General features: G+C 52.2%; 1 protein-coding gene across 1 annotated transcript in view; it reads left to right on the forward strand.

The window, feature by feature from the left end:
- ESPL1 (extra spindle pole bodies like 1, separase) overlaps positions 1–18143 on the forward strand; it is a 28424-nt gene extending 10281 nt beyond the window's left edge. Inside the window, exons 10-31 of the mRNA XM_008169576.4 lie at positions 422–566; positions 1050–1189; positions 2363–2497; positions 3132–3251; positions 4382–4553; positions 5553–5681; positions 6335–6491; positions 6833–6942; positions 7635–8785; positions 10265–10691; positions 11390–11560; positions 12091–12304; positions 13051–13238; positions 13719–13846; positions 13931–14053; positions 14275–14430; positions 14749–14919; positions 15003–15107; positions 15893–16008; positions 16249–16332; positions 16874–17038; positions 17550–18143. Coding sequence (XP_008167798.2) covers positions 422–566; positions 1050–1189; positions 2363–2497; positions 3132–3251; positions 4382–4553; positions 5553–5681; positions 6335–6491; positions 6833–6942; positions 7635–8785; positions 10265–10691; positions 11390–11560; positions 12091–12304; positions 13051–13238; positions 13719–13846; positions 13931–14053; positions 14275–14430; positions 14749–14919; positions 15003–15107; positions 15893–16008; positions 16249–16332; positions 16874–17038; positions 17550–17751 — 4509 coding nt within the window. The 3' untranslated portion in view covers positions 17752–18143. The remainder of the gene's footprint in view (positions 1–421; positions 567–1049; positions 1190–2362; positions 2498–3131; positions 3252–4381; positions 4554–5552; positions 5682–6334; positions 6492–6832; positions 6943–7634; positions 8786–10264; positions 10692–11389; positions 11561–12090; positions 12305–13050; positions 13239–13718; positions 13847–13930; positions 14054–14274; positions 14431–14748; positions 14920–15002; positions 15108–15892; positions 16009–16248; positions 16333–16873; positions 17039–17549) is intronic.
- Positions 18144–24577: the final 6434 nt, after the last annotated feature.

Genomic DNA, 24577 nt, shown 5'->3' on the forward strand with positions numbered 1-24577 from the left:
TTCGGGGAGTTGTGTCCAGGGGCAGCCCTGGTATCAATGGGGCCAATGAAAAGCTCTCCAACTGCCTGATAGCCACAATGAGAGGTGATAGGCACCATGTGTGCCCAGCTATGCCTGGTTTAAACTGGATATACCAGGTGTCTTTCTAGTAGCACGTCAGTGGCCCACCTGTAGAGAATGGCTGCAAAGCACCAGCACCTGAAGCAGTGAAATGGCTGAGCAGGAAGGATGGGGAAGTGCCCATGCAGTTTTCTGGGATGCTGTCTTTGGGAGCCTTCGCTGTGCCTGGCCCATCAGACTGGCTGCCTTCCCTCAAGGGGTGAAAACCCAATGGTGATGGAGCAGAGACAAACTCTCCTCCTATTAGACGTCCCATCAACAATGTGCTGTAACTGCCTTGGCTTCTCTCAACCTGCTGCAGAGCATTGAGAGGGACCAGAGAGCCGGAGACCAGGGGCACAAGAACCTGGAGGATTTTGAACCCAATGACCTCAACTATGAAGACAAGCTCCAAGATGACAAGTTCCTGTACAACGGCATCTCCTTCAACCTGGTGGCAGATTCTGGTGAGGACCCTCTTTGAGGCGGGACAATTAAATGCCAACAGTATCTTGGAGCAATGCCTAACTCTTCTGGTCTGGGTTAAACCGATCCACTGGGCCCAGGAAAGAAAATCCCTGAGGTGGGGGTGAGGCACACGGGGTCTCCCATTCAATCTTCCAGGGTGCGAGGGGGTGGGGGACGCTCCCATTGGGAGCAAGGGGAATGTATCCCAGAATTCTGCCGCTGCAGTGGGTGTGGGATTGGTGGTCTCTCCATCGTTTAGTTGAGCACATTGGGCCTGTCTGGATACTGTCCCCTGCAAACCTACAACACCCCTGCTTGCGTGTGGTGGGGATCATTGAATCATTCCCTCTGCCTTCTCTCAAGAACCGTTCGGGTCACCTCTGCTATAGAGGTGGATTTTATCCATGTCTGATGCTCTGGCCCTGGAGGAGATGGATCAGACCCCTGGTGGCTAAGTAACAGCTACATGCCTTGGTTTTTAGCACAGGCCAAGTGCCTGGACGATGCCCTTGCCTTGTGGAAGAAGCTTCTGGCCAAGAAGGGAGTCCCAGCAGTGCGCAGTGTCGAGCAGACCGTGGTCTCCCTACACATCATGGCAGCGCTCTACAGAATGATGGCAAAGGTATTTGGAGCCTTGGGCTCTGATGGGCTGGGGAGGTGGCTTTGTCCTAGCCTTGTGGCATTGAGAGGGTTCAGACTAGTACTAACCATAGGTCATCTCTGTAGCTACCCACACTAAAGTTATCTGTATCTGACCCAGTGGCTAAAAGTGAGCCAGTGTGTTGTCTTATGTGACCCTTCACATTTTAATCAAGTGCCTGTGCTGCTCTAGCCGAGGGGTGGCTTGTGGGCACTGCAGCCCCAGCACTTGGTGCTCCCTGACATGGTCAGTGATCAGCTTCTGTTGATCCTTCTTCCTCCCTAGATTAGGACCATAGCCTGACCTACAGCAGCACTTCCTATTGGGCTGTATAGTTGGGTATCCTATCAACGGTAGCCTGTTCCATATGTTTCTGAGGAAGGTGTCACACCATTATGGACATCTCTTCAGTACTTGGCCATGGGGGTTTCATTCCTGACCCTTGGCTGTTGGTTTATGCCCTGAAGCATGAGGATTTATATCCTTACACTTTTATCTACTGTAACAGAGGGGGGGTGGGGGTGGGCAGTGTTCATATAAACATTCAACTCGTGAAGCCGATTAAAATCTTGTCTTTGGTACCTTGCGGTAGGGAGTTCACAGGCTAATTATATGATGTCAGTTTCCTGTGTCGCCTTTTCTAATCTCATTGTGAGGGTCAATAGGAGCCTCCTGGTTGAAGTCTATAACAATCCCTGTTCATATGTAGCTCTTGTCTCTTCTTTAAACAGTCCTAATCTCTCCCACTGTGGCTTCCTGTGGTCCCCTCTCTATTTGCGTGCTTGCACAGCCCTCATTGCTGTAGGAGTTTGTTCCCTGTCCCCCTTCCCCTCCCCCCCCTTGCTGCCCTGAAGAGTCATGCAGCCATTTAATAGTTACAATACCTCATCCTGAGATGGGTGAAGTGATGGCTTTAAAGTACACCTATACCCCAATATAACGCTGTCCTCTGGAGCCGAAAAATCTTACTGCGTTATAGGTAAAACCGCGTTATATTGAACTTGCTTTGATCCACCGGAGTGCGCAGCCCTGCCCCCCGGAGCACTGCTTTACCACGTTGTATTGGGTCACGTTATGTCGGGGTAGAGGTGTATGTATGGCTTGTCTAGGATGAGCCTCTATAGAGATGGGGTGTATGTTTTCCTTGTCCCACAGCCGCTGCAGTCCATGGAAAGCTATCTCCTGATCAGAACGCTCTCCAGTGCCCTTGGTGACTGGCTTGGGACAGCCAGCGCCTTGTGTCAAGTGACTAAACTACTGTTTCTGCTGGAGAGTCCCAGTGAGGCCAAGGTAAGTATCAGGGGTGGGGTATGGTGGTGGTAAAAAGGCAACTTTTATAGCAGTGGTTCCCAAGGTGGGGTCTGTCTGGGCTTATGTGAGGGTCAGTCCTTTGAGCCAGGCCAGAAGAGCATTCTAGCACTCTGGCTGCATGGAGGATGGCATTTTGTTCTCGATGGTGTCCGTCACGCAGCATGCATGAGAGGTCACGCTGGCGGGGTTTGTTCCAGTACTACTGGAAATGAAAGGGGTTTGGGACAATTAGGCAGATCCAAAAGGGTTGTTGGCGGAAAGGAGTTTGGGAGCCACTGACACACAGGCCGATGGCACCATTCTCTGCTGGGGTGGGGACACTTGACCTAACTTCCGTGGTCTGAACTGTCAAGTCTGGAGAGTCGTACGCTGGGTAAGTCTGACTTTCAGTTTTCTGTGTAGTGTTGCTGTCTTCTAGGATTGTGAAGGGGAGGTGAAGAAAAGCTAGCTGCCCAGTGGAGGAGCTGGCTTCTAACGTGATCCTGATCTTCCAGCTTTTGTGGTGCTTTGTGCCTGTTAAGATTTTAACATGACCGTGGTTGAGCTGAATTCAGCGATCGCTCTGTGGCAGTCCCTGGACTGCGCATGCTTCATTTGGCTTATCTCCTCTCAGATTTTCCTGGAAGAAGCAGAGTCCTGCTTGCAAAAGGCGGACTGCAGCAGTGACTCCTATCTGCTGCTGAAGCAAACGTGCCTTATACTCCATAGCCAGCTGTGCTGTGCAAACCATAAGGTAACAACCCTTTGAGACGTAGCTCCTGTTACTTTCCAGTCCCTTTGTTTATCACGCTTCAGCTCTGCAGAAATCATTAATGTGACCTTTAAATATGGATCTACTAGACCTAGTTGGAAAATGGGGCTTTCCCCCATCCACAGAAAATTCTGCGCTTTTTTTGTGTGTGTGTGTGTGTGTGTGTGTGTGTGGCTGTAATAGTTTTGATTCTGAAATACAGCTGCTATGCCTCTTGGGACAGGTAGTCTGGGTACCTTGAGTTCCCATTGTCCTATAGACTGGGCTCCTTGGTTGGACTCCTCTTCCATGATGCACCATCACAATGCACCTCCCCTCTCCATCCCTCCTGTGCATGGTAGTCACATGGCCCTGGAGCATCATAGGAGATGGAGTCTGGTCAATAGAAGAAAGTAGAAGCATGAAGTGCCTCAGTGACATTTCAGAATTGACATATTTCAGGCAGAAAATGTCTTTGACAAAAAAGCAAAACTCCCCATGGAATGCAGATACTCCTTTTATGAAAAGCACCATTTAGTTGAAACCCGTACATGTTTATAGAAAACTTTTGATTTGCCCAATATCCACCTTGTTTAGGATTTGAGTCAAAGCCCACCCTGGCACCACTAGGAAAGGAAACTTTGAAGATCGGATGCCAGCATGGAAACCTTTCTGCTCAGCTGTGAGAGGACTTAGAGCAATGAGTCCTCCTCAAGCCAGGCTGTTAGCTTACATGCTCCTGGGGGGAGGTGCCAGGTAGCGATTTCTGGATTTGCCCTTTCCAGGCAAGGGTGAGCAGAGGCAGTGTCAATGCCTTGCACACTGCCCCCGCCAGTCTGAAGTTTTTCCATAGTGTTCCTGACTAGCAGGATCTTAAACCCATTTTGCAGTGTCTCAGTCAACAGATCTTGCATGGAGGAAATCCCCTCCTCAAAAGGGGTGAAAAGTAATCGTTTCAATGACCTTGTTGTTCTTGAAACTTCTCCCTTACATTTCTAGTCTTCCACTCCAGTCTGTTCCATGGACTACAGCTAATTGAATCAAGCTGTAAGCTGAATTGATAGGTCTTGGTTCATATGGACACCTGTTTTTCAGGTCACTGTACCCTCAGTCCTCATCTCTATCACATACAGGTTGAAGAAGGCCTCACTCTGTTGCTAGAGGTACTCCAACACCCAGCCCTGCAGAAGATCTCAAAGGTTTGGTACCTACTTCGAGCCCATGTCCTCCAGTTGATGGCAGTTTATCTCAACCTTCCTTCAACCAGCCTTTCGCCTAATCTCAGACAACAGCTCTGGGCACAAGGTGAGCATGACGACATGGCAAAACCCTGACTGCAGTCCAGAGTGTCAGCAGCATGGGAGATGCACCTCTACCTCAATACAACGCTGCCCTTGGGGGGCCAAAAGTTTTTACCACATTGTAGGTGAAACCGCGTTATATCAAACTTGCTTTGATCCACCGGAGTGCACAACCCTGCCCCCCTGGAGCACTGCTTTACCGCGTTATATCCGAATTCGTGTTATATCAGGTCGCGTTATATCGGGGTAGAGGTGTATTCTGATGGCAGTGGGGTTGTGGGCATATACTGGGTGGCATATGCTACCTTGGAAGACTGTGGGGTGGCTTGGGAGTTCAGATACCTAGATCTGACTTTCCCTTGGCCTGCCAGTGATGACCACCTGGCCCACAACGTTAGTGACATGCTAAACTTGGGCACCTTCTACCTGTCTTACCACAAATGTGGCAAATGCTTTTCTCCACCCCTCCTATGCGGGCAGAAGCAGAGCAGCCTACCAATCTGGGGTGGTCCTCCAGAGCTCTGAGAGCATGGACTCTAATGTACCAGTGGTGGATCTAGTCCTGTGTCCATCTGCAATGGCAACCAATGCCAAATCTATTCGAGGTATAGCGCTCCCATAGCATACTTTGTTGTATAAGGCTAGACAGGGAGAGGGATTGTTTCCTGACCCAGGCTGGGGATCAGCATGTGACCTGGAATAGGAGAGCAGTGGTCCAAGTAACTTCTATCTGAGTTTCATTGCCGATGCTCCGCTTTCCAAAAATATCCCTCACTTGGCTGAGGGCTGCCTGCTTTGATCTCCCTGTCTTGTGATACCACCCTTCCAATTGAGATGGGCAGAGAGCGAATGCTGGAATCTGCATGCTTTATAAGTTCTGCTGGAGTTTCTGCAAATAACTGGAGTCATGCCAAGCACACTGCTGTTAATGGCACTGGGGGAATTAACTGCTGTCTGCATGGGTAGGCAGATGGTGCTAATGTTCATACACTCCCTTGTACAGGATGGAAGACCCCTGAGACTGCTCTCGCTGATGCTCACAAACTCTTCCGCAGCATCCTCCTTCTCCTGATGGGCGGTGACTTGCTTTCCTCTCCTAAAACTGTCACGGAAACTCAGTTTGTGGATCACGGTAAGCTGCGTATGTGCATAGACCGTATCGTCAACAGCCCTGACTAAGAGGACTTGGTTGTCTTAACTGGATCTTGCTTTTGTGCATAGAAGGAAATGAAGAGGCTGATTCTCCAAATTGTGCTCTTTGAAGTCTGCGCAGGGATTAGTTGCCGTGTGGAGAACTTCAGGCTGATCTGGTTTTGGGTGGATGGAAACATATCTTCCTATTTTAATCTAACTTCATCCTTGATGTCAGCAGGCCTAGTGTCTCCTCCTAGAACTAAAAAAGTCTTAAGCCTCCATATACAACAGTCTAGCTTCCATGATCAGGTGTCCACAGAGAGCACTAAAGAGGCAGGGGGCAAAAAAACAGTGAACACTGAGTTGAAGGAATTCCAGCTGTTGTGCTAGGGATACAGAGCCTGCCACCATGGTATCTGGCTGGTTGCCTGCTGATCCAGTCCCTTCAATATCGACTAGAATGACTTTACATTGGAGCATAAACTCCCGTGTGACCTACCCTGACTCGCCTCTCCAGCAAAGAGCTGGATGATGTTAATGGTCTGGAGTAGTGCAGTGTCTTGTAGACATTAATTACTAAGTGGCTTCCCCTTAACTTTGTAGGTACAGTGCAAAAGAGGATCCCTATTCACCTGTTCTCTTCTCATGCAGGGGACAATCTCCTGCAGAAATGGCAGGTGCTAGCGGACATGCTGGTCTGCTCGGAGAAGCTCATTGCCCTCTTCAGCCAAGTGGAGATGGTGTGTGAAGCTAAAGCCTTCTGCTTGGAAGCCCTCAAACTCACCATGAAGCTGCAGGCCATTCGGTGGTAAGGGGCTCACTGGGAAAGACTCCTTCACGGGGCACAACATGCCTATCTCAATGTGAAGCAACTCCATCAGTGTCGTGTCTCAAGGCCTGTGAAGGAACTCCATGTTTCTGGGAGCTGTTCAGCTCTGCTTTCAGGCCAGCCCTAGGGAACAACTTCCTCCATCACAGATGGGGAGGCCAGGTGTTGGGTCTTGTCCAAGCTGCTGCCAGAGCAGGAAGCAGCCTTGGTGGTGGGGTTTTCTGATCATTCTCTAGAGAAAATTTGGTCTTCATGGACTGCTAATCAAGCTGCCATCTTACCTCATGGGATCCAGGTTGTTGATGGGTTTCTCTTCCTAGGTGCGCTGGGTTTCTGGTCTTGAAGGCCAAGCTGGAGCTGCAGCGAAGTGAGCTGGAGCTGTGTCACTCAGACCTCCAACAAGCCCTGTTCCTGCTAGAATCTGGCACTGGTGAGGTTTTTTCCTTCTGATTTAAAGGAGAGAAGCGGGGAGGGGAAGAGGACTTTATGCCCCCTGAGAAGGAAATGTGACCAGTTCTTCCCATGGCATTGTCCATTGGTGGCAATGGCCGTACAGCTTGCGCTTCAGAAGTGGATGGTGAGGGGTAGAGAAGGCTCTACAGATACCAGGGTTCTGCTTTTCCTGCTCTGCAGGGTGTCTCTTACAATAGTTTTAATGACACAACTGAACACCCTGAGGTCCATGAGCCAGACGGGCTGGAGGTAGGGGGAGGTCTTGATTTGGTTTGCAATTATGCGTGCCAAGTCTCAAGTTTCACTCGCTGAGAGTGACACCCACTGGCCAGTAAAGGAATGTGTCTAGTAGCTGCTTCCTGGAAAGAGAGGAAATGTTAATACAGGAATAAAACTAAATTTTTTGGGGGGGGTCCCATGGTTACAAGTCTGACTCTACAACCCAAGATCAGTATTGTGTCTTGAGGCTGCATAACTTTCTCCTTCCTAGGGCGGGGTGGTGGTGGTGGTGGGAAGCATTCTGTCCTATTGAGGGGAAAAGGCCTCCTACAAAGGACAGTAATACTAGATTGTCTTGAGTCTACCATGCGTTAAGTATAGCACAGCACAGGTTGACCACAAGTGGCGACACTCAAATAACTAACCACACTCCTTCTCCTCCACCTCCAGACTTTGAAACGAAAGAGATACAGAAAAGCGAAGTGAAGATCAAACCCAAGAAGGGCAGGTCCAAGGGTAGCAAGCGCCAAGGCCCCAGTGCCGAGCCTGCCAGGGAAGAGGACGGCTTCCTGAAGGGCCCGTTGCTTGAGTTTGTGGACACAGTGAGCAGGCAGGAGAAGGAGAATGTCCTGACCACCTCCCCAGTGCTGAAACCCAAGAAAAAGAGATGTTTGAACTTCCTGAGCCACTCCGCCCTGTGCTCCTGCTCCCTCTGCTCTGATGTGACCCTCTCGGCCGTCTGCCTCCACTGGGCGGTCTCCTATGCCCAGTGGGAGCTGGCATCAGGGAACAGAGCAGAAGGGTTAGGTCTCCTCCAGGCTAGTCTGGAGCGCTGTACAGTCATGACCTCACGCTTCTCCACCATGGTGCAGGAGGCATCCCAGCACAATGGCAAGAAGGCTGCTGTTCGGGACCGATCCGTGCTTGGGTTGCTGGACGATCTGGTTGCCAACATCTATGCCACCGTGGCTGCTCAAAGCATGGGTGGCCACCGGCCAGAGAAGAGACTATGGGAGCTCCTGGAGGCTGGCCTGACATTCCTGTCTTCCAGAGTGCCCTGCCTGCCAGGTCTGGAGTACCACAAAGCCAGCCTGCTGCTCACCAAAGCTGTGGCTACCATCTACAGCCTGGTCTCCAAGCACAACGGCTGCATGGCCCACATCTTCTCCAGCACCTGGGCCTGGAAACCCCCAACTCCCTCCTCTGAGACCAAAGGATCAGCAGTGACCAAGGCAATCAAGAGAGAGGAGAATCTGCCCCTGAAGAGTAAAAGCAAGAAGATTCCAGTGGCAGCTTCTGGCCCAAAACCCAAAGCCAAGAGAGGCCAGGGAGTCAAACCCCTGCCTTTGATAAAGTCCAGCGATGTCTTTGTCCTGGACGACTCAGATGGAGAGGTGCCCCCGATCGTCATTAGACCTGTGATGGATCCCTGCACCCCAGTGCAGAAATCCTTCCCTCCCACCAAGGGTCGTTCGCACACTAAGCCAACCCCTGGCCCCAAGGCTCCATTCATGGTGTTCAATGAGTCCTCCCCTCCAGGGACAAAGTCCCGGCTGCTGAAGGCTCCCAAAGCCTCCAAGAGAGTCAGATCTCGCCTGAAGGTAAGTGGGTGGGCGCAGCGCTCATTGATGGATGGTATCTTTGGGGCGGAAGGTATATTGGGGGTGGCGGGAGGGTGTCCAGGGACAACATTGTGCTTGGGCAACTTCCAGAGCACCACCTGCTGGTCAGACCTGAACAGCTTCTGATCACTTGGGATAGGGAGATGGGCTACTGGGTGGTGTCCACTCCATCTGTCCCCTCTCCCACTCCTCTGATCAGTGCGGATTGCTCTCTAGGGCATTGTCCTGGCTAGTTCTGCCGTGTCCCTGGTGATGGGGCTTGTACTCCTTCGCTGGGGAAGACCAGGCTGCAGCCTGACCCAGCTCACTTTTGCAGAATTTTTCAGTAATCCAACCTAACTTGGGTCTCCCTTTGCTCTATTACACCCCCCTGCTGCTAGCTACATGAGATAAATACGAGCAGCTGGCCATCCTCTGCTCCAGGAACCTGATCTCTTCATGAGGACTCTGGTCTTACCACCTCTTTGCAGGGACTGAAAGGGTTAATAGTACCCCCAAAGCTGAAATTGTCCCAAGGCCAGGTGGAGACTCATCCAGATTTGCAGGCTGCTAACCCTTCCATTGCTAGTTCTCTGCTGTGTCTGGTGCATATGATGCCCCTGAGACTCCTGTTGACTCACAAGATGCACGGAGCCTTTCACTTTTAGTATCAGAAGGGTAGCCGTTTTAGTCTGGATCTGTAAAAAGCGACAGTCCTGTGGCTGTCTATATAGCCTATAGGCACCATCCTAGCCACCATAGATGTGGAGGCTCTCTACACAAACATCCCACAGGCAGATGGAATACAAGCTGTCAGGAACAGTATCCCTGATGATGCCACAGCACAACTGGTTGCTGAGCTCTGTGACTTTATCCTCACGCACAATTATTTCAAATTTGGTGACCATATATACCTCCAGACCAGTGGCCCCGCTATGTGCACCCACATGGCCCCACAATATGCCAACAATGCTCCAATACTTCTGTTTGTCTATAAGGTGCCACAGGACTCTGTCACCTTTCACTTTTAGGTTAGTTGGCCCAGTTCTGTAAGGACTGGAAACCGCTAGCGTCTAAGAGCTAGGCTTGTGAGCAGAGTTGGGTGACAAAAGCCAGTTCTAATGGGGATGTCAGTCCTCCTAGACCTCTCAGCCGAGAATGTCATCAACTGCATACAGGAGTTGTCCTCTCGCTCCTACTCCCCTTGGGCAAGGCCCAGAGCTTGGGCTAGAGTGGAGGAGAAGCTGACGTTGGTGCTGCCGGTGTTAGAGAGAAACTCAGGCCTTCAGATTCCAGGGCTACTGATCCCCTGCTTAAAAAAATGGCCGTTCCCTGCAGTCCCATCCTGGTGCCAAGAAGGGCTTGATAAATCTCTCTCCACATACATTCTGGGCACTGCCCAGAGGGAGTAGACTAGACTGGAGAGCAAGGAGCTGGGATCCACCCTGGAGAAAACTGATTGTCTCTCCCTGTTCCCAGGTGGTCTTCAGCGATGACAGTGATGTGGAGGATCCCACTGCAGCAGCCCAGGGGCCAGAGAACAAGGGGCTGGCCGCTCACAAAGAGCCAGGGCCTGCCAGCCACAAGACAACACGGGCATCGGCCTATGGCAGGAAGGCTTCACGACCAAAGGCCTTGGTTGCTGACGCAGAGGGGGCCCAAGCCAGCTCTTCGGATAACTGTCCCCAGAGCAGCAAAGCCAAGCCCCGGAGAACACGAGCAGACAACAGGAAAGCTGCTGGACAAGGAAAAAAGGAGGGAGCAGCCCAGAGAGGCCCCTCTGGGCAGGGGCAGGAGGAGGAAGGGGAGCTCCTAAGAACCATCAAGGAAGAGGAGGTGATGGAAGAGGGATTTGAGATCAGCTTTGAGGTCTTGCGAGGATCTGATGAGGAAGAGCCAGCCCCAGGTAGGCCGGGCTTTCTGGACTATCCAGAAAGGGGTGGGGGAGTCAGCAGGGAGGGCTTGAGTACTAGACAGCTTTGTCCTATGTAACATGTCTTGGGCAACCTGTGTTCTGGATCATGTTAGATCAAGGGGCAGAGAAACCAGGGAGGTCTCAGACTGAGAATAGAGGCAAAGGAGAAAGCACTTGCTAAAGCCTGGTCTGAGCCCAGATTTGGGAGGCCCCCAAGGTCTAACCTTGACTTGCCCTTGGTTTGCAGCTGCAAGTCCCTTCACTGTTGTATCCTCTGTGTGTAAGACTGGCCTTGCTCCCAGGAGTGGAGTGAAAGCATTCTGGACGCTCTCTAGCCATGTGTCCTGGTTGGCTGGTGTGAGCCCATATAGGGCCTTGCAGATGAGGGGAGGCCTGTGGAGCTGGGTCCCGAAATGGATAGGGAAGCCTCCGGGGGTTAGACAGCAGAGGCAAGTGGGAGAGCTGAGCTGAGGAAGTGGATGGGCCAGGGTGGATCTGAAGATGCTGCTCTTGTCCCAATGCTGAACAAAAGAGAACTGAATCCTGCCACGTTCTGGATCCAACTTCTCCCACAGAAGCGTATCTTTCCAAGTCCTGTCTGCAGAGCCTGGGCTTGAGCAGACCCCGATGGAAGCCAGAGCCCTGGTGTCCTGGCGAGGTCTGAGGGAAGTGTCTGCTCTTGTCTGCAGGGAGGAAGAGGCTCTTTGCCTACGGGCAGGACGGTGTCGAAGGGGAGCACGAGGTTCTCCGGCGAGATGCCAGTGCTGATCTGGAGGAGAACTTCCTGGTGGCAGAGAGGAAAGGCAGCCACAACCCCTTCAACCTGCAGGCGCTCTCCTCCTCCCTGGCCGCCGTTGTCAGTAAGTGTCCTAGGAACCCCACAATACCTGGGTCTCCCTTTGTTGCTTCCCCTCCTCACTGAAACATCAGGGCCTTGTGGCAGTGGCAGGGGACAGAGAGGTGAGCTCCTGTGGGAATCCAGGGACCGCTGTATAACAGGTATAGTTGCACTCTGTGCCTGGTCTGTCCTTAACCCTGTCATTCCAACAAGCCACAATAGCAGTGTGGTGGGCTTGGATCGGGCACTGGCAGTCCTCCTGTCTCTGCTATAATACTTCAGCAGCTAATCCTGCTGGAGGTTACCTCCACTCTTCCCTGGGACAGCCGAGGCACTCCCACTCCACCCCGCCTGCCAGCTCCCCAAATCTGCCAACTCCTCCTCATGCTCGCTGCCACTCCAATCCCCTTCCAATCCACTCAACCCTTCGCACCCCACCTGCTCCCCTCTGCTCTGATCTCCAGCTTCGCGTTGGGCGGGAGGGAGGGACAAATGAAGACGCTCTTGTCGCGCCCTGTCTGACAACAGGGCTTTGTGCTCTGACTGTTCCAGGTGTGTCCTCTCTGGACTCTGTCAGCAACTCCCTGAAAGCTGCCTTCCAGGCCGTCAGCCACTGCCCTCCAGGCACCCTCTACAGCCAGCTCTGCCGGCTCTTGGCACTGTGCATCGGCAGTCGGGACCCCATCACTACTGCCTACCTGGTTTCGGAGTCCGTCTCTATCACTGTCCGCCATCAGCTGATGAGCAACGTTCACAGGAGACTCTAGTAAGAGCTGCCCGCCCTCGGCTGGCAGGTTCCTACAGTAAAGGGAAACCCTTCTAGATCCACTGCTTCCCTGCCTGCAAAGGCTGCCTTTATGCCCTCTGTTTACATGGGGCATAACAAGCCAGTGGAACCCACTGCCACAAGATGAGACCGCGTTAAAGCTGTCCGTGAGCTGTACAAAGCCTCCGAAAGGGAGAACAGGCAAAATAACTTGGTTAACACTGAATTGGAGGTGGGAAGGGAAGATGGGCTGGGAGCTGATTGACCAAGCTGGGAGCCAGCTCTGCCCCACCACTCCTGGTGCTGCCAGAAGACCGTAGGCTGCTCATCCCATCTATAACGTGGGGATAATGCCTAGTTTGGGGGGGGGGGGGGGCTTAATAATCCTCAGGAGCTCCTGAGATGGAAGCTACTGTGAGGGTGGTAACATCAAACTAGAAGAAACACTATCAGGACACTCGTCCTAGTTTAAACGCTCCCCACTCAGAGCTCTCGCTCCCTTCTTTGCTGCTGCCCCGTAGCCTCCTGCCCCACTCCTCTTGAGGCGCTGGAACTAGACCAGTTGATTTCACTTCCTGGATTCCACAGCCTGGCGCTCTGCTAGCTGCTATGGGGACTTGCCTGTTCCACAATCCTCGGTTCAGAACAGCCTTTCTGAACCCGCCCCCCGTCTCTGCCCCTCTCCTTTCTGGGTCCTGTGGGTCTCTGCTATACTGACCCTCCCTGCATGCTGCTTCCATCTCCAGCAAAATGAAGAAAAAGTCAGCGGCCGACGTTGCTGACCAGCTGCAGGAGCTCACCCTGCAGGGAGGGGACGCCGATTTGCAGTGCCAGCACCTCTTGCAGCTTCAGAGCTTGTTTGAATTCAGCTCGGCAGGGCTGGGCCAGTCGGAGACCGAGAGCTTCAGGGAGCAACTGCAAAAAATCCCCAGCGGTATGTGCTGAGAGGGAGGGTCCCCTTCAGCTGGCAGTAGCGGGCGGCTTTTGGCTTTCCCTCTGGGAAAGGGCCCGGTCTGGACCCAGCTGGGTCTGTGGTTACACCACATGGCCATAGAGCAGCGCCTTTGCGAAATGAGTTGTCCTTGGTCCAGTTCCTAGTGGGCAGGCGTCCCTATGGCAAACAGCCATCCCAGCTGGGGGACCTAGTTTGCAACCTGAGGCCCCAAACAAGGAGTGAATGGACCTGGGGAACCAAAATCTCCTCCTCCCCCTGGAGGGGCAGGGCTGTTGGCATGGGAGGTTTGCACTGTTCTCTGTCCATGCCACAGCACAGGCGGGGCTCTCCTGCCGGCTGCCTACTCCCTTCCACTGCGGGGGATTCAGAATGTATCCTCTGACACCAAAGAAGGGCTCTCAGCTGGGTTCGGCTCGTTGATTGCCTCCCCTAACTGCTCCATTGCTGTGCTCATCCCAGGTGTAACCGTGTGCCTGCTGACCCTGGTGAGCCTTCAGCCCGGCACCCTTGGGGACACCTTGCTGCTAACACGGCTGGAGAAGGACAGCACCCCAGTGACCATCCACATCCCAACAGCGCAGAGCAAGGTGAGGGGCAGGGTCGATGGGGCACCTGGGCAGCGGCAACTATGTGAGCTCAGGGCAGGGGTCATGGCGCTGTGTCTCTTGCAGGCGCCCCTGAGCTCGGTGCTTGGCGAGTTCGACGCCATCCAGAAGGAGCAGAAGGAATACAGCAGCTGCACGGACAAGAGGGACTGGTGGCTGGGCCGGACGGAGCTGGACAGGAGGATGAAGGTGGGTGGGGATGCGGGAACAGGGACTGACTCAGCCAAGCTGGAGACTTGGGTCTTCACCCCCACTCTGCCGACATGCCTCCCCTGGCCCTAAGGGGCAAGAGGGGGAGCTCCCTCCTCACAGGCCAGCCCTTGGCCTTTCCACTGAGGGGGCCAGTGGTTGCCCTTGCTGGCTAGTTCTTCAGTGCCCAAGGGCTTTAGACTCCCTCTTCCCTTCTGCAGGTCCTGACCGAGACCCTGGAGAAGGAGGTGCTGAGCTGCTGGAAGGGAGCCTTGCTGCCGGCCAGCCAGGACTCTGGTGTGGCCAAGGAGGCCTCCAGCCTGCAGGAACATCTCGGAAAATGCGGCTGGGAAAATTCAGATCTGGCACTGCTGAAGGTGAGGGGTCGTCCTGGGAGAACCAGCTGAGAAGCCCCTAGCATGACCGGGCTTTTGGCTGAGCCTGGGCAGGATAGATGTGGATGGCCTACCTTTAGGCAGCTGAGCTGATGCCGTGACTGTGGTAGGAAGGGAGCCAGGTCCCTCATGTGCTCTCATGGGGTTAGGAAGCCCCTTGTACCCACATGGGGGAGGCTTTTCAGTTGAAGCCATTCCCCTGGGCGTGGATGGGGATTTGCTAGTCCCATCACCTTGATGGCCCCTGCGTGGGGACACTGGCACAGTCACTCGTGCCTCAGTCTTCCCCTCTTCCCTCAGCTCGTGTTGAACAGCTCTCACCTCCTCACCCCTCAAGATGTGCAGTGCCTGGCGTCCGGGCTGTGCCCAGCGCAGCCAGATGCCGCCCAGGCCTTCCTGCGGGATGCGGTGGACAAGTGGAGATCCCGCAGCGGGCAGACAAGTGGTCACCTGGTTCTTGTGCTGGACAAGGTTAGTGGTCCTCTCCCCAAAGCGTGCCCCTGCCAGCCTAGCCTCTGCCTCTCCGGATAACTCCTCCTCCTCCTCCTCTCTAGCACCTGCAGAAGCTGCCCTGGGAGAACATCCCGTGCCTGAGAACCCTGCCAGTGACCCGGTTACCCTCCCTGCGCTTCCTGCTCAGCTACAACCTTGCTCAGAGGGTAAGTTGAGGGGTGGCTGTTCTGGGATGGCTCTGCTGGGCCTTGGGGAAGGATTCCCCTGCCTGTGTGAGAGCTAGGCCAGTAGGTAGCTCCCATGCTCTCAGATCAGCTGGGCCCTTCCTTGGTGGGGGAAGAAAACCCACTTCCCCCTGCATGACCCGCTCAAGTGACACCGAGGGCTGGTCTACACTGGGGGGGGGGGGATCGATCTAAGATGCACAACTTCAGCTACGCTATTCGTGTAGCTGAAGTCAAAGTATCTTAGTTCGACTTACCTGGCCGTCCTCGCAGTAGCAAGTCGACCGCCGCAGCTCTCCCGTCAACTCCGCGTAGCCCTCCTGCTGAGGTGGAGTACAGGTGTTGATTCGGGGATCGATTATCGCATCTAGACGAGATGCGATAAATCGATCCCCGATAGATCAATTACTACCTGTCGATCCGCGGGTAGTCTAGACGTGGCCTGAGCTTGAAAGGGTCAGCCAAGAAGTGCTGTCCCCCCTCCCTGCTAGCTGGAGGGGCTCTGAGCACCCCTTGCCTGGCAAATGGGTGCAATGGGGCAGGCTCCAAGTGCTGGGTGGGATGATCCCACAGGCCAGCCAGGGGCTTCCCTAGCTGTAGCATGGACTCAGTTCACATGGCTGGATTGGGGGTGCCCAGCACCCATAGCTCCCAGTGGGATTGTGGCTGCCCACATGGGTGCCCACCTAGATCTCCACCTGTGCCAGTGGCTCTGCAGGATGCTGCACTTAAGGGTGGGAGCAACACGTCTTGTGTCCTCGTTTCAGTATCGGCGAGGGTCCATCCTCACCTGCGGGGTGAATCCCAGCAGTGCCTTCTACGTCCTCAACCCACACGACAACCTGCCTGGGACGGAGGAGCGCTTCCGAGCCTGGTTTGAGAGGTGGGTGCATCTCCCTGCCCCCACGTGCCAATGGGGGAGGGGTTCTGCAGGGCATGGTTGCCTGTCGCCCGGCATGGCTTGGCTGTAATCTGCCTCCCTCAGCAGACAGAGAGATGTGTCCCGTCGAGATCTCCTGCCTGTAGCCATAGGGGGCGCTGCTGAACAATGCCGTTGGGGTTTGCCCTTCATTGTGGGAGTGGTGGGTGTTCCGCTCTGTTCTCACCCAGTGTCGTCTCACAGCGAACCCAGCTGGATGGGGGTGACAGGAGAAGTCCCAAGCCAGGAGCAGATGCAGTTGGCTCTCACGCAGCGTGATCTCTATGTGTAAGTAGTCTCGCTGGCTCATGCTGGCACCGGTGTCTGAGGGTGGGCGGCATTGGCGAGCAGGACTGACCATATCTCCATAGAAGATGGGCAGCTCGAATTCCTGGGTTCTATTCCCAGCTCTCTGCCTGACTTGGGGTGTGACCTTGGACAAGCTACCTCCCCTTCTCATTCCTGTACAGTGAGGATACTTGCCTTGCTAGGAGGTGCCTCTACAGGATGTTAAGTGCACATTTCCGTAATCATCAGGTCCGTAGCAGGTGGCTCTTTCCTGCGCATAAAGACCAACGCGTAACAATCCTGGGGAGACAGAGGTTTCCGCTGCTCAGGGATGGGAGTGCAATTAGATTCCAGCATTGGGGAGCTGGGGGGGAACAATGGCAGGGTATCGGAACAGTCCATGGAAGTGCAGAGCATTTGCCCTGTAAATCAGTCTCATTGGAGGCCGGGGAGCAGTGACCCCAAGATAGCTGCAGCCACCCATAAGCTGTCACCAAGTCCCCCTGCAGTGCTGTGAGCTCACCCACAAACTCTGCCTTAGCTACGCTGGGCATGGAGCCGGTGCCCGCTTCCTGGATGGACCATCAATCCTAAAGTTGGACTGCCGTGCTGTGGCCCTGCTCTTCGGCTGCAGCAGCGCCGCCCTGGCTGTCCGCGGCAACCTGGAGGGAACTGGTATCATCCTCAAGTACATCATGGCGGGATGGTGAGTCTGCCGGGGATGAGAGCTCGTGTGGGAAATCTGTGTTCTGGCTGCTATCAAGCCACTGGCCCATGTCCCCCCATCCTGCTTTAGAGGAAGGGAGATGCCAGGGTTGTAGGTTTCCTTCCTGACCCATTTAGAGGCTCTGTCTGTGCCCTTAGGCATGAGGTCTGGTCACCCCTGGCTTAGCCCATATTGCTTCAAATGCTAATGGCCATAAATCAACATCATCTCAAATCCCAGCCACAGTGTTCAGCTCTGCGGGGAAGCCTGATGTCAACTCAGGCAGAGCTCTATGGCTGATGCCAGTCCAAGCTATACACCCTTTCTCAAATAGATCTAATAGTGGGAGGGGGTTGGAGGAACTGAACCTCCTCCTCCTCCTCTTCCCCCCCCCCACCCCCACCCCCCCCCGGCTAGGTTTGATCCAGACATGGCTGGGCTGGGTTAAGGTACTGGCTAGAACCCTGTGTCTGCTGAAAGGGAGACAAGTGTCTGTCTGTTCCCTTTGCAGCCCCCTGGTGTTGGGAAACCTCTGGGACGTGACTGACCGAGACATCGACCGCTATATGGAGGCGCTCCTCCAGAGCTGGCTGAAGGCAGGGTCGGGCGCTCCTCTCCTCCAGCATGTCGCCCAGTCCCGCCAGGCCCCCAAACTCAAATACCTCATCGGCGCAGCCCCCATAGCCTATGGCTTACCCGTGTCTCTGCAGTGAGGCCCCTGCTCACTGGGCTCCCGGGGGTCATGGGACTTGGCTCATGAAAGGGATCCAGCAACTCATCCCTCCAGGCTCTTGCATGAAACACTTGACCTGAAAACTGCCTCCTAGCCAAACTTTTTTCCTCTGGACCACAGCTTCTCTGAAAGTGCCTTGCACTCAGGCACTGGCTTCAGCCTGGTCTGTCTGACTCTCGGCGGAAGGCCCCTGGGTGGCTTCTCATAAGGACTCCTGGATGGATATTTTTTAGCTTCACTGTGGCACATTTAAACAGCTGCAGTGACTTGCAGAGTGGCTGGTCTGGGGGAAGAATCGTATACATGTAAATTGTCAAATCTCTGAATATAACTTATTTTAATTCAAATAAATCTGAGTTTTTATACTGCAAATGCTTGCTGAATATCTGATGCTTGTACGACTATAATAAAACTGGTGGAGCCATAGACTTGGACCATATGGATTTCCTGGGTCTCTGGGGTGAGAGGACAATCCACTTCCCCACTCCTAACCCTGTTACCTTCTCTGCTAGGCTTTCCTTTTTGGGCAAGCCACTCTGACTTCTGCCTAGGCTGGAGTGTGTACCTTGAACCACCCTCTAGACCAGGGGCGGGCAAACTTTTTTTGGCCTGAGGGCCACATCGGGTTTCTGAAATTGCATGGAGGACTGGTTAGGGAAGGCTGTGCCTCCCCAAACAGCCAGGGGTGGCCTGGCCCCTCCCTCCATCTGACTCCTCCTCCTCCTCCTCCTCCTTGCCCCCTGATGGCCCCCAGAATCCCTGCCCCAATCAACCCCCCCGTCATTCCCTGCCCTCTGACTGCCCCGCCCCCTGATCACCACCCCAAACTCGCCTGCCATCTATCAACCCTCCATGCTCCCTTACCGCACTGCCTGGAGCACTGGTGGCTGGCGGTGCTACAGCCGCACCACCCAGAGCACCAGGAGAGGCAGCCATGCTGCCCGGCTGGAGCCAGCCACGCCACCACGCAGCACAGAGCACCGGGTCAGGCTATGGCTCTGCAGCTGCGCTGCCTGGCAAGAGCTCACAGCCCCGCCACCCAGAGCATTGCGCCGGCAGCACTGTGAGCTGAGGCTGCGGGGGTGGGGGGAACAGCAGGGGAGGGGCCGGGGGTTAGCCTCCTGGGCTGGGAGCTCGGGCCAGGCCGGATGTGACCCATAGTTTGCCCACCTCTGATCTAGACCAATCTCTTCTGGGTAAATTGAGGCAGTGATTACTTGGAAGGTTAGATGCCACTGTTGCCCCTCATCAAAGGGCCATCTTCCTACGCCCCATGTGCTGGTAGGGGGTCTGCATTGGACAGAACAACTTACGACACTTGGCTTTTGTTCCTTCAGTTGTTGCCATTCTATCCTCTGACTGGGGGTGGGGTGTCTTTTTGCCAGGGTCAGTCAGGATGTGAGAGGGAGAATCTTGGTCTTGGGTGCAGTTTTGCTGGTAATGGGGGGGGTGGGAGTGGAGGGGGGCAGGGAGAGCTGTTTAATGTTATTAAAAAGCCCCCATGGGCCTCAGAGCTGGTTGGGGAATGGGACTGTTACAGCAACATAGTTGTCTAAAGACCTAATGTGGAGGCCTCTGCACCAGGAGGGTTTTACTGGTACAGCCATTCCAGTAGAACACTGGCAAAACCCTCCTGGTGTAGAACCACAGAAATGTAGGGCTGGAAGGGATGGCGAGAGGTTATGTAGCCCATTCCCCATCCTTCATGCTGAGGCCGGGTGACATAGATCTGATGGGTGGTTGGAGGCTTTTAAGATTAGATTACACAATTATGGAGATTTCCTGAGTAGACAAGGACAAAGCCCAGACTGGGGGGCCAAGCCTCCACAGGCCTCAAGTGTGTTGGAGTCCTAGATAGAAACATTCCCCTGGATGTTGTTTATCTGTCTCAGGTGGCTGGGTGAGGCGGCTGAACCAGAAGGCAAGTGTGAGGCTGTTGTAGCATTTAACGGCAGCTTTGTTGCCTTAGACTTGCAGAGGCCCCTGCTACTTTGCTGGACCAGGGGAGCCACTGGACCATCAAGATGCTAAAGGGGCACTTAAGGACAACAAAGCCATTGCAGAGAAACTAAATGAATTCTTTGCATCGGTCTTCACAGCCAAGGATGTGAGGGAGAGTCCCAAACCTGAGCCATTCTTTTTAAGTGACAAATCTGAGGAACTGTCCCAGATTGAGATGTTATTACAGATGGTTTTGGAACAAATAGATAAACTAAACAGTAATATGTTGCCAGGACCAGATGGTATTCACCCAAGAATTCTGCAATTTCACATTTGAATTCTTTCAAACTACTACCTGTAGTCTATAACCTATTATTTAAATCAGCTTCTGTACCAAACGACTGGAGGATAGCTAATGTGACTCCAATTTTTAAAAAAGGTTCCAGAGGTGACCCTGGGAATTACAGGCAGGTAAGCCTGACTTCAGTATCTGGCAAACTGGTTGAGACTGAAGTATTGTCAGGCACATAGATGAACATAATTGGTTGGGGAAGAGTCAATAGGGTTTTTGTAAAGGGAAATCATACCTTACCAATCTGCTAGAGTTCTTTCAAGGGGTCAACAGGCATGTGGACAAGGGGGAACTAGTGGATATAGTGTACTTAGATTTTCAGAAAGCCTTTGACAAGTTCCCTCACCAAAGGCTCTTAAGCAAAGTAAGCTGTCAGGGGATAAGAGGGAAGGTCTTCTCATGGAGTGGTAACTGGTAAAAGATAGGAAATAAAGGGTAGGAATAGTCAGTTTTCAGAATGGAGAAAGGTAAATAGTAGTTTCCCTCAGGGGTCTGTATTGGGACCAGTCCTATTCACCATATTCATAAATGATCTGGAAAAAGGGGTAAACAGTGAGGTGGCAAAATTTATAGATGATACAAAACTTCTCAAAATAGTTAAGTTCCCCAGCAGGCTGCAAAGAGCTACAAAAGTATCTTACAAAAGTTTCAGAGTAGCAGCCGTGTTAGTCTGTATCCGCAAAAAGAAGAACAGGAGGACTTGTGGCACCTTAGAGACTAACAAATTTATTAGAGCATAAGCTTTCGTGGACTACAGCCCACTTCTTCGGATGCATATAGAATGGAATTCCATTCTATATGCATCCGAAGAAGTGGGCTGTAGTCCACGAAAGCTTATGCTCTAATAAATTTGTTAGTCTCTAAGGTGCCACAAGTCCTCCTGTTCTTCTTTTTATCTTACAAAAGTATCTCACAAAACTGGGTGAGTGGGCAACAATATAGCAGATGAAATTAAATGTTGATAAATGCAAAGTAATGCACATTGGAAAACCTAATCCCAACTATACATCTAAAATAATGTCTAAATTAGCAGTTGCTACTCAAGGACGAGATCTTGGCGTCAGTGTGGAGAGTTCTCTGAAAACATCCACTCAGTGCGCAGTGGCAGTCAAAAAAGCAAACTATGTTGGGAATCATTAAGAAAGGGATAGATAAGACACAATATCATATTGCCCCTCTATAAATCCATAGTGGGCCTGCATCTTGAATACTGTGTGAAGATGTGGTTGCCCATCTCAAAAAAGATATATTGGAAAAAGTTCAGAAAAGGGCAACAAAAATTATTAGGGGAGTGGAACGGCTTCCCTCTGAGGAGAGATTAATAAGATGGGGGCTTTTCAGCTTGGAATAGAGACAACTAAGGGGAGATATGACTGAGGTCTATAAAATCATGACTGGTGTGAAGAATGTGAATAAGGAAGTGTTATTTACTCCTCATAACACAAGAACTAGGGGTTACCAGAAGAAATTAATAGGCAGCAGGTTTAAAACAAGAGGAAGTATTTCTTCACACACCACAGGGTCAGTCTGTGGAACTCTTTGCCAGAGGATGTTGTGAAGGCCAAGAGTGTAATAGGGTTCAAAAAGGAACTAGATAAGTTCATGGAGGATAGGTCCATCAATGGCTATTAGCCAGAGATGGTGTCCCTAGCCTCTGTTTGCCAGAAGCTAGGCATAGGCTCCAGTGGATGGATCACTTGATGATTACTTGTTCTGTTCATTCCCACTGGGGCACCTGGCACTGGTCACTGTCGGAAGACAGGATACTGGGCTAGATGGACCTTTGGTCTGACCCAGTACGGCCATTCTTATGTCTCAGGGGAGGCTCTGGCAGTGCGATGTGCCATGCCATCTGCGTGCTTCAGGCAGGAGGGTTTTCAGGAGATTTAACTTGCAGAGCTGTTAACAGTGGCTCGGATTTCACTCTCTGCTTGGTAGTTTGGATTGTGTCAATACACAAAGTCAAGGAGGGGGAGTAGCATGAAGCATGGCCACCGGGAGAGCTGGAAGTGGATCTAGAAGCTGCTGTAGACACCTCCAGGAACAAAGTGTGGGGGTGGTGATGGGGGAACTCTCTCCCATCCCCAGAAAACTTGGTAGGGCTGTGGGATACCTAATACTTGGTGGATGGTTCCATAAACTGAGTGGAAATGCTGGTCCTAGAATCCAAATCTCTGGGCTCCGCGTCCTGTGCCCTATTACAACAGACCATTCTGCCTCCCTTGGGAGCAGCCCCCACACTACAGTGGGGCTTGGCTGTAGTTCTGCCTCTAGCTGACCAAGTTACTTTAGTGGCCAAATGCTGCCTAATAACTGTCTTCAGCACCAGCCCCCTTGCTTTCCCTCTGTACGTAGGATGGTCTCTAGAGGGAAGGTGTGCCTCTCCCTTCTAACCTGCACCTTCACGCCAGCTGTCCCCCTCTTCCGTGTGTGTATTGCTTTAGTAGGTAGTGCTATCACATCAGAGTCGGCCTCTGTGTTGGAGAGCCCCAGCATAAAGCCCCTGTTGCTGCCTCTGTGAAAAGCAACATGCTGAGGTCCTGTAAGCACCCCATGGAGCAACTTGGGTGTAAATGACCACTAGTGGAGCTGTGTAAAACCCAAAGAGCTGCGGCTGCCCCTTCCATCTGGTGTTCATCCAACTTGCTGTCACTGATTATGGGACTGGCTTCTTTATTTGTATTGTAGTGCCTAGGAGCCCAGCCAGGGAGCAGGCCCCCATTGTGCTAGGGGCTGTACAAACTGAATGAAAAGACAACCCCTGTCCTAAAAAGCTTACAATGCACATTTATTTTAAGGTGAGTTTATTACACTGATAAGGTGACGGCCTCTCTCGGAGAACACGCTGTGGGTAAAAAGGGGGCTGGGGCCTCTGTGCTAGGTTGTTCTGAAGTTTCCCTCTGTCCCCCTGGACTTCCTAAGCCCTGAGTAAACTTAGAGCAGTCCAATAACCCTGACTGACTCGGCTTGCTACTAAACTAAGAGCCAGGCATGATAGCAGGGGCTCTGTAGTAGAAATGCCATCTTTCACTGAACTCCCAAAAGCAAGGCCCTGAACCCATCTTGGAAAATCTTATTAAAAATTAGAGACATTAGCACACATGACCTTGGCCTTAATTCTGCCAGGCTACTGTCCACTGATACACTGCTCTAGCCCGCTCCACAGATGACTGAAGTGACCCTTGTGGAGCTGGTTTAGAGGAAAACTGGATCCTGCAGAAATATTCAGGATTGGGGGTTACATTGTATGGAACTCATTAACCTGTATGCAAATGATTCTTAGCCGTTCATATACGTGAATTAGTTTTGACCTGCAGTTACTATGGGCAGGTCTTTCTGTACATATGAAAATAGCTTACATTGACGTTATGCTGCTCCTATCAATTTATCTGCTTTAATTATATTTATTTGCCTCTCCTCTGAAGCCTGGGAGAAGGTCAGCATCAGGTGATTCCAATTCATAGATTCCAAGGGCAGAAGGGACAATTGTGATCATCTAGTCTCACCTGCTGTATGACGTAGGCGATAGAACTTCCCCACAATAATTCCTAGATCAGATCTTGAAGAAAAACATCCAATCTTGATTTGAAATCTGCCAGTGATGGAGAATCCATCACGATTCTTGATAAGTTGCTTCTTTAGTTAATTACTCTGTTAAAAATCGACACCTTATTTCCAATATGAATTTATCTAGCTTCAGCTTCCAGCCAGTGGCTCATGTTCTTCCTTTCTCTGGTAGACTGAGGAACCCATTATTAAATATTTATTAAGTAGTTGTGTGTGCTGATGGGTAAGGAGGGGGAGCAGTGTGGATTCCAGCATCGGTCTAGGACCGTCGTTCTCAAACTTATTTCATCGTGCCCCCGTCTTTGTGTCTATAGTAGTTTACACACATACCCCTGCCTCTTGCCACACACGTACATATACTGATTTAACAAAAATCAACATGCAACTCTCCCTAGATCTTAAAAACAGTAAGGCGTTGATTCAAACAGCGCCAACAATCCATTGTAATAAGACCAAAAGCCCCAAACTGATTGTGGTTGCTGCTAACAATTAAATGTGCACAAAGGGATTAACGCATGGAAGGCACCGACTTTCTATAATGGTATGTAAGCTCAACCGAACTCCATCATGCTGCACGGTGCCAGCTGGGGACCTGATATCTCCGGAGGAATCAGGTTTGCTAGTTATTCAATGCTGTGGGTAAAATGTGGGCAGTACGTTTTTTTCCCCCTTAAACTTCTCCACCCCCTCTTCCTCCCAATACATTCCCCACCCCCATCCCATCCCCAGTTTGAGAACGTCTGGTCTAGGAGTTTAGTGCTGTTAGGACCATCGCCCTGGATACCATATAGAGGTTTGTGGTATAAGAACGAGACAGACACATCTCTGCTGTGGTTGGCTGACTTTGTAACATTGTAGCCCACCTTGACCTTGAAACTGAGCAAGGCCTCACTTCTGAACGCCTCAACATAGGTTCTAATTGTGGTTGATCCCCACAGAGCAATGG

The sequence above is a fragment of the Chrysemys picta genome, chromosome 22, assembly GCF_011386835.1.
Source record: "Chrysemys picta bellii isolate R12L10 chromosome 22, ASM1138683v2, whole genome shotgun sequence".
NCBI classification, from domain to species: domain Eukaryota; kingdom Metazoa; phylum Chordata; order Testudines; family Emydidae; genus Chrysemys; species Chrysemys picta.